At 35.6% G+C, this 13,791-nt stretch overlaps 1 protein-coding gene across 1 annotated transcript in view; it reads right to left on the reverse strand.

The window, feature by feature from the left end:
• Nucleotides 1–13,791, reverse strand: part of SEMA3A (semaphorin 3A) — a 174,304-nt gene that overhangs the window by 93,216 nt on the left and 67,297 nt on the right. The window contains exon 4 of the mRNA XM_065743708.1: nt 9,753–9,872. Coding sequence (XP_065599780.1) covers nt 9,753–9,872 — 120 coding nt within the window. The remainder of the gene's footprint in view (nt 1–9,752; nt 9,873–13,791) is intronic.

Below are 13,791 nucleotides of genomic sequence, written 5' to 3' on the forward strand. Positions count from 1 at the left end.
TGAATCCCTTTGAAAAATTACTTTCAAATACATTCATATGCGTTCTCATCTTTCCTCTGGAGAACTGTTCCTTTTCTGGGTATTCTGAGTGGGTAAGACTCTTACAAACAGATGCCGCAGGAGGATGTTTTTGCAGAGAAGCTCAGCTATGGCTGCCAAGAAGGCCATACTGCTGCTACACATAGCCTGAGCCTTCCTGGGAATGACCAGAGGCCTGTCACTGTGAAAATACACACTGCGAAAATGCATAAAGGATAGGTGTGAGGCTGATCTGAAATAAGCACTGTTTTCAGACTCACTTTTAAAATGGTACATGTTAAGTTCTGAGAGTTGAATATAACCCACAGCCTTTAAAACTCGAGTCTGAAAAGTACTTCACAACATATTAGCTCATAAAATTTCAGACAAAGTCCAGCAAAGTCAATTAATGTCAGCAGGGTCCTGGTTATCTCCTTGCATCTGCATATTTATAATATTATCTGGTTAGTTTGCTGTTAGGCATTTCACAGCTCTGTGGCCTGTAAGTAGAGCATCTCCCACAGCTGAAACCTGCTCCATTGTGACCTTGATTGTTTAAAGTCTATTTGACAAGATGTTTGTACTGAGCTACAAATGAAATACAGTCACTTCCTTCAGCTGTAGAAATCACACTTTACATGTGATTCTCCTCCATAAGGTCAGGCCCTGTCAACTGGAGATTTGTGACAACGATCATGCAATAAAAAATGTTGCTTTGATGCTGATCAATCAAAATCTATGTTTGGTAATGACTTCTTTCAGTTTTGCTTCTTCCTGCATCTCTAAATCAAGAAAATATAAATCAGTTCCTCAATTAAGGCTGTCTACAAGTTATGCTGGATTTCCATTGTTTTTATTAAATTGTTTTCACAACAGATGGTGGTCTGTTATTTTTTTCTCCCTTGTGTTGGTTGAGAGATCAAAGGATTCAGCCATACTTATCTTTTATTTCAAAAGGTGTGTGAATGAAATTTTGCATATGTTTCATGACTGTGAAGCTGGGTTAATACTTCAAATTGTTACTCTAGCAAGAGGCAAATGCTGAGCTTCTGTACTACTAGGAACACTATGGGCTCTGCTCATGGATGAGCACAGTATTAGCACCTGGATCTACATCTTAATCTGATTGTCATCTGTCTAAATAAAACAATCTAAGTTTGTAATGAATTAGAGGATAATTGTATTATCTCATGGTAAAATTAGGTAGTCATGTGCTAATGGGGATATTTACATTCTGGAAATAAATAATGTATCATAGCATCCTTTAATTGATAGAAAAAATAAATAATATTCACATGCAAATAGTGGATGCATTGTCAGTTTCACTGGTAGCAATCATTACAATTAAGATTTTCAAAGCAGTCACAAAACTCTGAGTCAACTCTCTAGTAATTCATTTTTTTTCTCTGATTATACAAATGAGTAAATACCAGACTGTTACACTGATACAGAACTCCACTGAAGAAAACTGTTGCCTGAAAAAAAAACACCCCAGATTTTAAAATAAAACAAATACTAGAACCAGCACCTAAGAATTCCTTTAACTTGAATCATGCATTATCTGAATATTTTCAATGCTACTCATCCTTTCCGTGACATGATTTTAAGGCATGGACTCATAAAGTATGATAGTATGCATCCTAGAAGTGAAAATTCACTTAGCAGCCCTATATGTTCACGTGCACACACTCCACTCCATGAATTTCCTTCCACGGAGGTCTCTTTCTATCTCACTCTTTTTTTTTCCTCCCCTCTAGCAGCATAAACAAAAGTTTTCCCACAGTTCTGAGACTCATTTCTTTGAACCTAATGAATATGTCGACTGGCTTTAGTTTCTCATTCATGGAAGTAATTCAGCTGTGGCATACTGTATACAGTTCTCCACTGCAATCAACCAGCATTTCCCAGTAACAGAAGGCCAAAAGCTTGGTACATTGGGAGAACAATGGTCTTCTTAGTTATCACAGTGGAAGCGTGCTAGCGCATAGATTTCACTCATTAGGAGACGAGGGGTTCAAAATCAATGCCTTCATGGTAGACTCTGTTTTTGTATTGAGAAAATCAATTTTTTTTTCTGTTACTTTGTGTGAAGTAATTTTTTGAGTATAAGAAGAAAATACACAATACACAGGATTTTGCTACTACTAAACTTCATTCAGTGGCATGGCGAACCTGTACTGATCAAATCAGATCCACAGAAACACTGATGCTTTCTATAGACCTCATTCTTATCAGTGCTCTTTCATTTCAGGGAAGTTTTCAATTAAACCAAACTGCAGAGTGCTGGAAAAGCACCTACAGTGTGACTTTCATTTACATTTTCTTTAAAACATAAGGTAAATTGCATTTAATATCTTTAAATTATTTTTATCTATATATATCTCTATATGTTGTCTAAGAATGGACTCGGAGATCTGCCATAACAATTAAGATATATTCATCAAATTCCAAACAAAAGTAATTTGCTGAATAGCTGAACTAATCAAACTTGAATAATATTAGGGGATTCATTTGTGCTTTCTGCTGTGAAACAAATGGCCACTGCAGTTGAAATTTCATGTCTTTGTTCTGCTTCTTATCATATCTCACAACTCTCCTCTATATGACTTAATAAAGAACTGTGCTTTCATCTTGATTAAGGCAATTAAGACTGTAGTCTTTGGAATGAAGGTGAAGAAATAAAATAGCCCAACATACTGTTTTGACTCATGACAGTTTTAAAATTTGATTTCATTTCCAGCTTGTAAAAGTTCAACTTGTAAATCTACAAGAGATTCTCAGACATAATTACTGACTTTCTGTCACTTCAGACATAAATAGATTCCAAATTGCTTAGGTGTAATTATGAAGTATACAAGGGCAGAACTGAATACATTAAAAGACAACTGAAAACCTATGATGTTCACGTTTCCTGTAAATGATTAAAACATGACCATTTGCTAAATACTTTCCCCCCAAATGGTATTTTCACTTTATTTGAATTTTAAGATACTGAGCCAGATTCTTTGCATGTACATAATTTTAAGTTTTGTTTGAAAATGGAAGACAGTAGATAAGCTGTTTTTCAAATATTCCACTGCCATAAATGCTCATCCTTCTCAATTGAGTATGTCAGGAGAATGAACACTTGCTGCAAATTTAATTATGTAAAGTATATTTTTAACTTTATGATTTATTCCAAATATTTTGTAACTATTATATTAGTAGGAAATCAATTATTAACCAGTTAAAATAGATACATAGATAAAAAATCTCAATATTCTTTTTTTCAGTATCTCTATTTGCTTGGGATGAATCCTCTGTAGCAGCTGTGTAGACTTTCCTAACAGTGAGAGGTAGGAATAATCACAGCCATTGTTACCACGTGTGCTTTCAGTTTAAAGAAGTTAACCTATTCCAACAGCTAAATTAACGTAGTCTCACTACAAAACAACTACTCTGAAAATGAATTCTTATTGGAATTGTCTTTAGGTTAAGAGTGATGGAATGGAGTTTTGAAAAATCTAAATTTTGTTACCATATCATTTAGCAGACAAGTGTTCAAAATGCAACTACAGTCAAAGGAGATCTGAAATGTATTCAAACACAAGCCTTCATAAATAATAGGCTTTAACTATCAGCCTGATTCATATTTGTTTACAAAGAGGTTTATGGAGTTCTTCAAAAAGTCTTTTAAATGGTGATCAAGTTACCTCTTCATGTTGATCTCCTACTTCTGTAACTTTATCACAAGATAATACCATGTAACAAGAGATGCCATTTGGGAAATAAGAAATAAATACTGCTGCATGATGGCGCTTATCAAAATGTAGATCTTCCACCAACACATTTTGGTTTTCTTATGGAAGTGTTTGTCAAGCATTACTGGAATAAACTGCTCACCTAGTTTGAAAAGGATTCTCAATCAAAGGATTGAGATGCTCTCTGTCCCCTTCCTGTACTCCTGGAAATACTGTCTTTGAGTCACTGGAAAGTTCTCTTGACATATACCTTCCCAATCAATAATACAGTTAATTATAGCTCGCAAAAATTGTTATATGCTATATGTATAGCTACATATAACTGCATATAAAACTATATACTTCTTAAATGCTATAAAGTTTATACACATGCCAAAATTTATTCTTCCTGACAAGTGGAAGTAAACTGTACACATGTGAAAAGCCTGTTTTCGTGCAGAGTAGGGTAGCCTAAGGGACTGGAAATCAATGCAATATGTATTAGTAGAAGTGATGGTTTGTAGATCCAGCAACCTCCAGAGGAATCAAGGCCCTCTATTTTGTGATTTTGGCCATTGGTCCTATGAGATGCCTGGACTGATGTAAGCTTAATGATGACTACTCTGATGCCTACAAACCTTGCAAACCTGATCTACCACTACAGCAAAAAAAAAAGAAAAAAGAAAAAGAAAATCCAGTACCTGCAGTTTTCTAATACAGCAGAAAGCATGAAGAAATACTTGTTTTTCCAGGACAAAACCAGCTAGAAGACTGAAAGCAGTGCTTTAAAAAGCACTTACACAAGCTGGTGATCTTCATTTTCACGTAGTGTACTAAGTGGATCTGTATTAGCCTAGAAAGTACAGTCATCTCTAAACTGAAATAAGCTGTTTACTGCCTGAAAACTAGATATTCCTTTATTGGTATTTCTCTATGATTACAGTTGAGCTTAGAATTGGTATGTTATAAAAACAGTTCTATCACATAATTGCTACATTGTCGTGATATATCATCACAAATAAGGATCATCCTTTCAGAGTATCTCTTCCATTCATATTTTCTATATATATTTGGTAAGCATATAGTAACTACATAAAGATATAATAAATAAGATGGGAAGTCAATTAACCTGATTTGATTTTTAACCTAAAAAAATAAGTTGCTCAAATGTATCACTTAAAAATCATATGTCAGAATCCTAACTGATGTAGACTACTGTCTTTAATGAAGTTAGAACAATTTACGCCACATCTGCTGCTAAAGAGATCAATATTTCAGTGTGTATTTTATCTTAGAAAATGAATCATAGAATAGAATAATAGAATCATAGAATGATTTGGGTTGGAAGGGACCTTTAAGATCATATAGTTCCAACCCCCCTGCTATAGGCAGGGACACCTCCCTCTACACCAGATTGTTCAAAGTCCCATCCAGCCTGGCCTCAAATGCTTCCAGGGAGTAGGCATCCACAACCTATCTAGGCACCTGTTCCAGTGTCTCACTACCCTTAAAGTAAAAAATTTCTTTCCAGTATCTAGTCTAATCACCCTCTTTCAGTTTAAAACTGTTTTCCCTCAACCTGTCACTACTGGCCCTTACAAAAAGTCCCTCTCTAACTTTTCTGTAGGTCCCTGAATGTTTTCTTCCAGCAGTAGCACTGGCTTTTCTAGCAACGTATATTCCTTCCAAAATCATTCTTTTAAGGAAAAAAGTATAAAACAGTTTTTCTATCACTACATGCATATATTTGTATAATAGGTACCGACTTATATATGTAGAGACAGTTGAAAAAAGCAGATGCATAAATATATAAGAACAGGATGTCCATTACTTAGAAAATGCACTCTAGACCTCTTCTAATGTAAAGTACAGAAGGGGAAAGAAAAAAGAAGGTATAATTCAGTAAAATTTTATGAGCTGAACTAGAAATTTTTAAAATACACAGAGACCGGAAAGAAGTAAATACGTTACAGGTGGTAGCGTTATATAACTTCATATGCAATAACTTAATGTTTTATGTACATCATAAATCTGAACTAGCCTTAGAGCTTCTTTATTGATTATGAATGAGAAATAAACTGCAACTAAAGGGATCTCAGACCTTTTAAGTTCATCCAGTTAAAAATGAGTTTTAATCTGTCAGACATTGACAAGAAATTTGGAATTAGGAGACAATAAAAGAAGCTGGGTTAGTTCTTCAGACAGCATCCATTGATTTACCTCTGTTGAAGAAATTCTAATGTATTCCTGCTGAGTATCTGGCAAACAGTTTTGTACAGCTCTTTGCAGTTCCTGTCTCGAGTGTTAAAAAAAAAGGGTACTCTCTACACTTCCACCTCTATGTAAGGGTTAAGTAAATGGAAAATTCTGCTCTTTCCTTAAACAAGACTGTTCCCCACTTGTTCATGCAAACTACCCCAAAGAGAGCCCTGGGGAAATAGAGCAGTGCTGATCCCCCTGCTCAGGCAAGAACAAGCAGGTGCATTTGCATCCTGTTGTGCTTTTCTAGTGGGTTTAATGCACTTCTGTGTCTCCCTGCAGTTGTATGCGTTCCATTCAATCACAGATCTGACTTGTGCAATTTTGCAGCCATAAGGACATCATTCCTGCACATTCAGTCCTGCTTCCACAGAACTCACTGGGAGCAGAGCATAGCTTTGCTAATTACTTTCTTGTATTGTGTAGTAATTGCTTTATTGCACTATATTGCGTATATTGTCTGGAGAGAAAGCCGCTTGTTGCCCAACTCCAAGTACCCAAAGCTGATGTAGGTGTCTCTATTTGGTCATCTGATTCAAATTCAGACACATACAATATAGACATTTGCATACAAGCCAGTTTGCCCCATTCAGTGAAGGTACAAACATAGTCCCTCCCATGCATGACCTCAAGGTTTAAATTAGGTTCTCCTCAGGTGTTTTGTGCATACACATGTTATGTTCCGTCTAAATATGTTCTTTCCTGCTTACTCATGGCTTACGTGCTTAAAGTCTATTCAAACATTAGCTTTATTCTTCTCTCTAAATACTGTGGTTATTCACTCCCACATCTGGAATGGATTTAAGCACAGATTAGTCTGCTTTACTCCTTAGAATGTGGTGTAATTCACAACATATTAGGCCGTATACATTTGCACAGATCATTTTTAATCAGATGCACAGCATGCTGTTCATATCCTTTTACTTTTTTATTATTATTTCCTATACTATAGTTCATCAAACTCCATTATATCTGCCTAGTTTCATCACTAGAAATGGCTTTCTTCAAGTATGGAATAGGGTTGTAATACTGTTTCATACTGGAGAGATATTCAACAGATTTAACAAATCATATTCCCCATTACTCTATGTCTGTGACACAAAGTAATTTATTCCTTTCCCCAGACATAAGAATTGTACCATATTCCAGTCTCTTGAAACCTATGCCAAGTGCTTCCAGCGTCTCCTCTCTATCACTTCCCACTCTTTTCTTTGAATTTCATTTTTTCCATCCTCTTCAGTTTGACACACACTAATTTCCTCTCCTCCAGCAGACTCAGACAGGTGGGTTCTATTCTGCCATCACATAAACAAGCAATTTTATTAGACAGTAGGTACATTCCCCAACTATTCCTCTAATCTGTTCACATTTACCTCTCTAAGTGCTTTAAAATAAACAAGCAGATGGTGAAGTTTGTTAATTTTCCACAAGTCTGTGGCCAAAAAAAGAATCTTCCGGAAATATTTCAGATAACAATTTTTTAACTCAAAATCATTCCCTCATTCATTTTCACTTTTTACCCTTTTTAGTATGTTATGAAGGTATAAACTATTTATGATACAGAAGCAGTGACTCTTTGACATGTCCAGTGCTGCTGTTTGACATCAGTATACAAACCAGCTGGCTCTTACAGATGCAGAGTGCAGGGCTAACATTGCATCCCCCCACTCTTGATGTCTGGAATAGCTGCTGTCAATCAAGCACGCTTCTCTTGACCCTGCTCCTGCAGAAGGTACACATTTGTAATTCTTGCCTAGCCTGCTGGTGTAAAAGAAAAAGCTCTAACTCAGAGAGAGGCAGTCCAGATTATTTCTTGTTGCAAACCTGATCAATTCATTTACTTGGCCCATTCTCACTTTTGCAAGAGACAGGTCACAGGCTGCCTATCACACTTGTGAAAGCCTGATATTAGGTGGATATGGCTGCCTCCTTCTTGCCCCAGTTTCTCTCTGTCCAGGTAGAGATTGACTGAAAAGGCAGAGATTCCTCCAACACAACCATCCAGAAAATACAGAAGCAGAAGGTGGGGATAATTTCAGTCACAGTTTAAATATGAAAAGGAAATCAGAAACTAACAGTGACTGTGGCCTTTCAGAGGAAGACCTTTCTTACTCTGATGTGGAAAGCTGCAACCACAGTTCATGAAAATGATTCAGACACTGGGTACTAACAAAATTACTGCGTAAATGACCAAAAAAAGCAATGATTTAGATTTTGTTGATAGTTGTGAACTGCTAGAAGGAAGCTAAAACAAACATCCTCTTTCAGCTCCTCGGCCAAATGCATCATTGACCCAAGTCTTTCAAAACACAGAATGTTAAACCTAAGGTTGAATCTGTCCTTGCATCTCAGATCATCCTTCCTATAAGTCCCTGATAAAGTGTGTGTTATTCTTATGGTACAGTCATAAAACATCCAAATGCAGAAGTAAATGACCTCATACCAGCTATTTCTCTGCAGATAGATTCACTTGGCAGATAGCCAAGGATTGATTGACACACATCTTACGGAACTAGAGTTAATTAATATGTCTACCAATTCCCAAATGGATCTCAGGAAGCAGAGAATCTGTTTAATGCAGTAAGCAATGACATACCGTGTGTGGTCAGATACAATCACTAATTGCCAAGAATGAATTCTGGAATAAAACATTAACGAATATATATATATGTGTATATATACAAATATATATAATAAATAAATAAAATAACACCAAAACAATAGAGAAAAATAGTTTCCAGACTATAAAGTCAGCACTCAGAAAATCTGCTAACCTTTCTACGAGAAGAATTTCTGGTTTTTAAATAATTGTGAGGTCTCCTTTTTCAGAGAAATCTGAAAACCTAAATTGCAGAACCATCAGGTAAGCTGAAAGAGTTGTTCTTCAGAGATCACAGAAGCTACCAGTAACACAACTATAGATTCACCAACAAAATGTATCGTTAAATGAAGTGAGTGACTGCTGAAAATACATTAGGAATCTGGCTGCTAGACTGAAACAGGCTATGGAGCAACACTCAGTTAAGTCAGAATGAAAGAAAAGTGGATTAACTGATATCATGTACTCAGGAAAAAAAAATAGATTGGCTTTTCTAGTAGGAAAAGGACTGAAATGGAATTAAGTGCAGGAGCACAGAGACAGTCTAGTACAATCTTCAGCCAGGAAAATAAGCATGTATCTATCGCTTTCTGTGGATGACAGTGTTTTTCACAGAAGACCATGTTTATTTATTTAGTCACAATGATCACTGACAGAACATGCAAGAGCTACTCTATGCTTTTTGCAGTACTAAGCAAAAGTCAGAAAAATAAAGGTTTAAAAAATGAGGAAAGGAGACGAAAATGATTTATTTTGTGAAGGAAAAAAAATGTAGCTTGTATACAAAACCCTGTTCTTATGTTAGGTCACTATTTTAAATCCTAGCTCAGAGAACTCTAATCTGGAGCCAGACTGTACCAACTAGTAAGACACTAAAAGACAAATTTGGTCTCAGAATAAAGGCACTAGCTGAACTATGAACCAGGTAGAATGGGCTCAGCGATATTTATTTAAGACCTTGGGGGAAAGGATGTTGTGTGGGGGGAGAAGCATAGATTCAGTTGTGATCTATCAATCAGCACGTCAGCACCAGAGGCAGGAGCAGGTCCTACCAGATCTGTTCCCTGAGCTGCAGAAACCAGTGAGTATGCCTCGTGGCTAAACACCAATAAAGATTAAATGAGGGAAAAGAGAAATATTGTTTTAAGATAATTTACCTCAGGATGGCTTCCAACTTCAATATAAGTGCACACAGGATGAAAAGCCCCTGTTCCACAGGCGTACAAGTGTGTTTGGTTATAAGTCTTAAGCACCTTGATGAAATTAGCACATTCTCTCTGCAAAGAAAACGAAAAAAAAAATAAAATCATTTATCTACAATGTTAACTCAGTGATTATGACTAATAGGAGTGCTTCTGTGTTATGGATATACATCTGAATAAACAGATTTTAAAGGTGTGATCACTTCGAGCAGTTTATAAGCATGTCTATCATGAATTATTTAATAAATAGCCTGATTTAGGAACTCATTTAAATATACTTGGTTGTCATTTACTAAATTGTCCTACCCTGAAGAAAAAATTACACAACAAATTTTCCTCATTTTTGTTTCAGACACTTTTCATCTCTGTAATTTATGGCACTGCCATGTTTGCAAGACAAAGCCCATTTATAGAAAAGTGTCAGAATGAAATAATGAAGAAAAATGGACCAACTGTTTGTATTCAATTAAGTACTAGTTAGAAAAAAACAAGATGGGCCAGATGGAAAGAGTTGATGAAAAACAAATCATTAATATAACATTTCTAACAACAGCATGCATGCTGCCTCATTTCCATTGTCTATGCTTAGAAAACAGTTCTGAAAGGATGAATACATGTGCTTAACTTTATTGAAACTGTACGGTTCTTGGAATGTAAGTTATGCAAGACTTGGACTTTACATTTTCTATCTGACTAAATTATATATCATGAGTGATTTTAGTTCTCAACACCTAAAAAAGTACGAACAGTCCCTACCTCAAACATAATCTGTTATCTGTTTCCAAAAATATCACTGTTAATACCTAATGGTGTTAAAATAGAAATGATAACTTTATGATTAAGATGTTGATATTTTTTCTATTTAACATTTTCATTTCAATCAGGTCTAACAAAGAAAATAAGCATCAATGCATGTGAATCAGTTTACTAACACAATTACAAGTAATGAATTTCAAATAGGAGAAAAGAAAAAAGAAATAAGATAGTCATTTCCAGTAAAATTTATGTGAAAAAAAAAAAAAGGAGGAAGCTCTTCTATGTATCTATTTTCTATCTGGTGATTTTTTGATACAGCACTTAGATGTAACTCACCACGTATACTAGGGCACATGGTGATAACCACCTTGCAGAGATTTCATTGACTGGCAACCTCTCTCTTTGTAACTTGCTTGCTAGTTTAAATAGATCATCTCAAACAGAAAATAATGTCTCTGCCATGAAAATGCACATGCAGTTTGAAGCACACCTTAGGCTACTACTTGGACAGGCAACAAACTTAGATAAAGTACTGATTCTCTGCTTCACACATGCACTGCACTGAAATTACACTGCTCATCCAATTTTACTGTTTATTTGAATAACAGATAATGGAGATGTATTAAAAAGAGTACCCCAGAGAAAAGTATACAGAATCATACTATTTTTTTGGTCTACTGTTGACAACTTGAGTTATCTTTCCAACTGAGATAGAAGAGAAAACATAAAAATAGTTAAGGTAATCCAACAGGAAATTGAAAGAAATAGAGATGGATGTTACCAGAGGTCTCTCTTAATTCTTTCCATTCTGACCTTTCTTAATAAAAAAACACACAAATTCTGGTGCATGCATATTCTTCCTCCCACACATATATAAACACAAAAATGCATTTATCATATAGATTCACAAACTACTTTACACTGTCACTATGTTAGAGTATTAAGCAAATAACTGGCATAAATCATTTAAATTGCATGGTATTTCTTTATTGTTCGTAATGTTATTTTTCTTAGTTCTTTTCAATAAAAGAAATACAGAGAAACTGTGAAAATGTATTAATAATTCAATGCCCATAACAGTAAAAATGAGCAACTATTGTAAATTCACAAAACATTAAAATAAACAAAATTGAAGCAGATCTTTTCTTAAGCTCTGATATTCCATGTTCCAGCTGAAGCATCTAACATTGACTCTGACCAACAATCTGAGCATTACTAAAGAATTCAGAATTTTCTTCCTTAGATTTTATCTGGAGAAATTTAACCACATTACTGTTTGCATGGGATTATGCTTTGCTTTTCTTAGTTTCATGTACCATGATTTTAGAAATGTCTTTATGATCTACTATGTTTTATGGAAGTTTTTAAGAAATGCCCGCCTGGAGAAAATGAAATATCAGCTGCCAATGGTCATACATCTTTACAAAAGGCTAGATCTACATTCAGTATGGATTTAAACAGGTTTCAGGTTTTGTTGATTTCAGAGGAGCTATTCTGATTTATAGCAATATCATACCTGACATTATATACAATCATTAAATACTGTTCAGCTGCCTATGGCGTAAAGCAAAAGGTTTTAGATAGCTACTGCTTTAAAGGTGAGATGGAAAACTGTCCTTGGTTTGGGAGTACAGCCTTCTTTGATTCCTACAGATGGAAATCTAGAAAAATTCTACCAGCTTTACTGAATAACATGCGGTAGAAAGAATGAAGCCCCTCCCCAAATCAAACAAACAAACAACAAACAGATAATTTAACTTTTTCATAGGTCTATTTTTGCTTCAACTGTTCAGTACTGTAGAGGAACTGTGTTAATATGGATACTATTAATACAGAATTTTATTTCCATAAAGATTGATTATATAATAAGAAATTCAACTTTTAATTCCTGCTTTTAAGCTCTTTTTAGTTCACTATGCAACACATTTTTACTGTAGATGTCTGAGGAATACAGAATCTAGTTAAACAAAGGGGAAGGTAAATTCTTAGAACAATAAACCTTTGACAATAACAAATAAATTTATATAACATTTAAAGACCCCAGTCCAGCTCAGACTGCTCATATAGCTTCCCTGCATTTTATAGCTGCATAAAGGAACCATTAAGGTCTGTTCAGTAAATTCTCATACACCTCCCTAACAGATTAGGTTTCTTTATATATTTTACATGACTGTAAAAAAAATAAATGAAGAGTGGTATTAAACCACAATAAATGACATCAAAGTAAAGTTATAGTTCTGATTTAAGCCCTTGTCAACTCAGGAAGCTCAAAGTGAAGTTTTCCCCCTCTCTGGGAGACAAGGCTATTCTTGCTGGAACAATAGCAACAGCCTCATTGATTTCAATTGCATCATAATCAGACTTCTTTCTTTGTCTAAGAGTACTTAAGTACAGCTGCACAGATCTAGTGCGATGTGTGGAAATGTCAATGTACCCATGTGTTTGCGAGTGATGCCCTGAGGTAAGCAAGAATCTGCTCCTTGATGGTGAATATTTACTTTTCCTCATTTATGTGACTCTGGGAATTTAATCTAACAATTTTAACAGGTCTAAATGATTCATTTAAACTCCAAATCTCAGCATGCATGTATGCTGAAGAAGATGCACTATCACGGAAAATGTCTGTGCCTTGAGAAGACTTAGACCTACTACTACTTGGTAATAGCAGAGAGACTTGGGTGACATGACTCAGGTGTCCAGGATCTGCTTCCTCATCCCTTCCCTGGCTACACTGGTATTCAGTTGTGAAACCTGGCACACAGCTCGGCTGGTCTGAAAAGTGGTGGCTATATCAATTCAACTACAAAGCAACAACCAACCCGCTTGGCTGGAGGCCCAGAATGATGTGGTTTCCTCTAACTGGGCTTGTCCCACTTGGCAGCTGCATCTCGTGCTGCTAGGCCCTCAGGCTAGCACTGTACAGTTAGCATGAAGGTCCATGCCAGCAGAAGGAGGCATTTCACTGCATGATCTCAGCTTGTAGGTACTGGAAAGGAAGCAAAGACTACAAAAGAAATGTATCATATTGGTAAATTCTAGAATATAGGAGAAAATATCCATTGGAGGTACAGAAAGGAATCAAGAGCCAGAAACTGTAATAATCAAATTACTGGGGAACTTAAACACTGTCTGCATCTCAGTTCTCAGTTCTCAGTTCATTGTACCTCTGAATCCACTTTTGCTATCCCCAGGAAGAGAATGCGGTTTAAATATTCCATACTCTGGACTAATTCATAAC

The sequence above is a fragment of the Cyrtonyx montezumae genome, unplaced genomic scaffold (assembly GCF_038088225.1).
Source record: "Cyrtonyx montezumae isolate F1298 unplaced genomic scaffold, pur_monq_1.0 scaffold_3, whole genome shotgun sequence".
Taxonomy (NCBI): domain Eukaryota; kingdom Metazoa; phylum Chordata; class Aves; order Galliformes; family Odontophoridae; genus Cyrtonyx; species Cyrtonyx montezumae.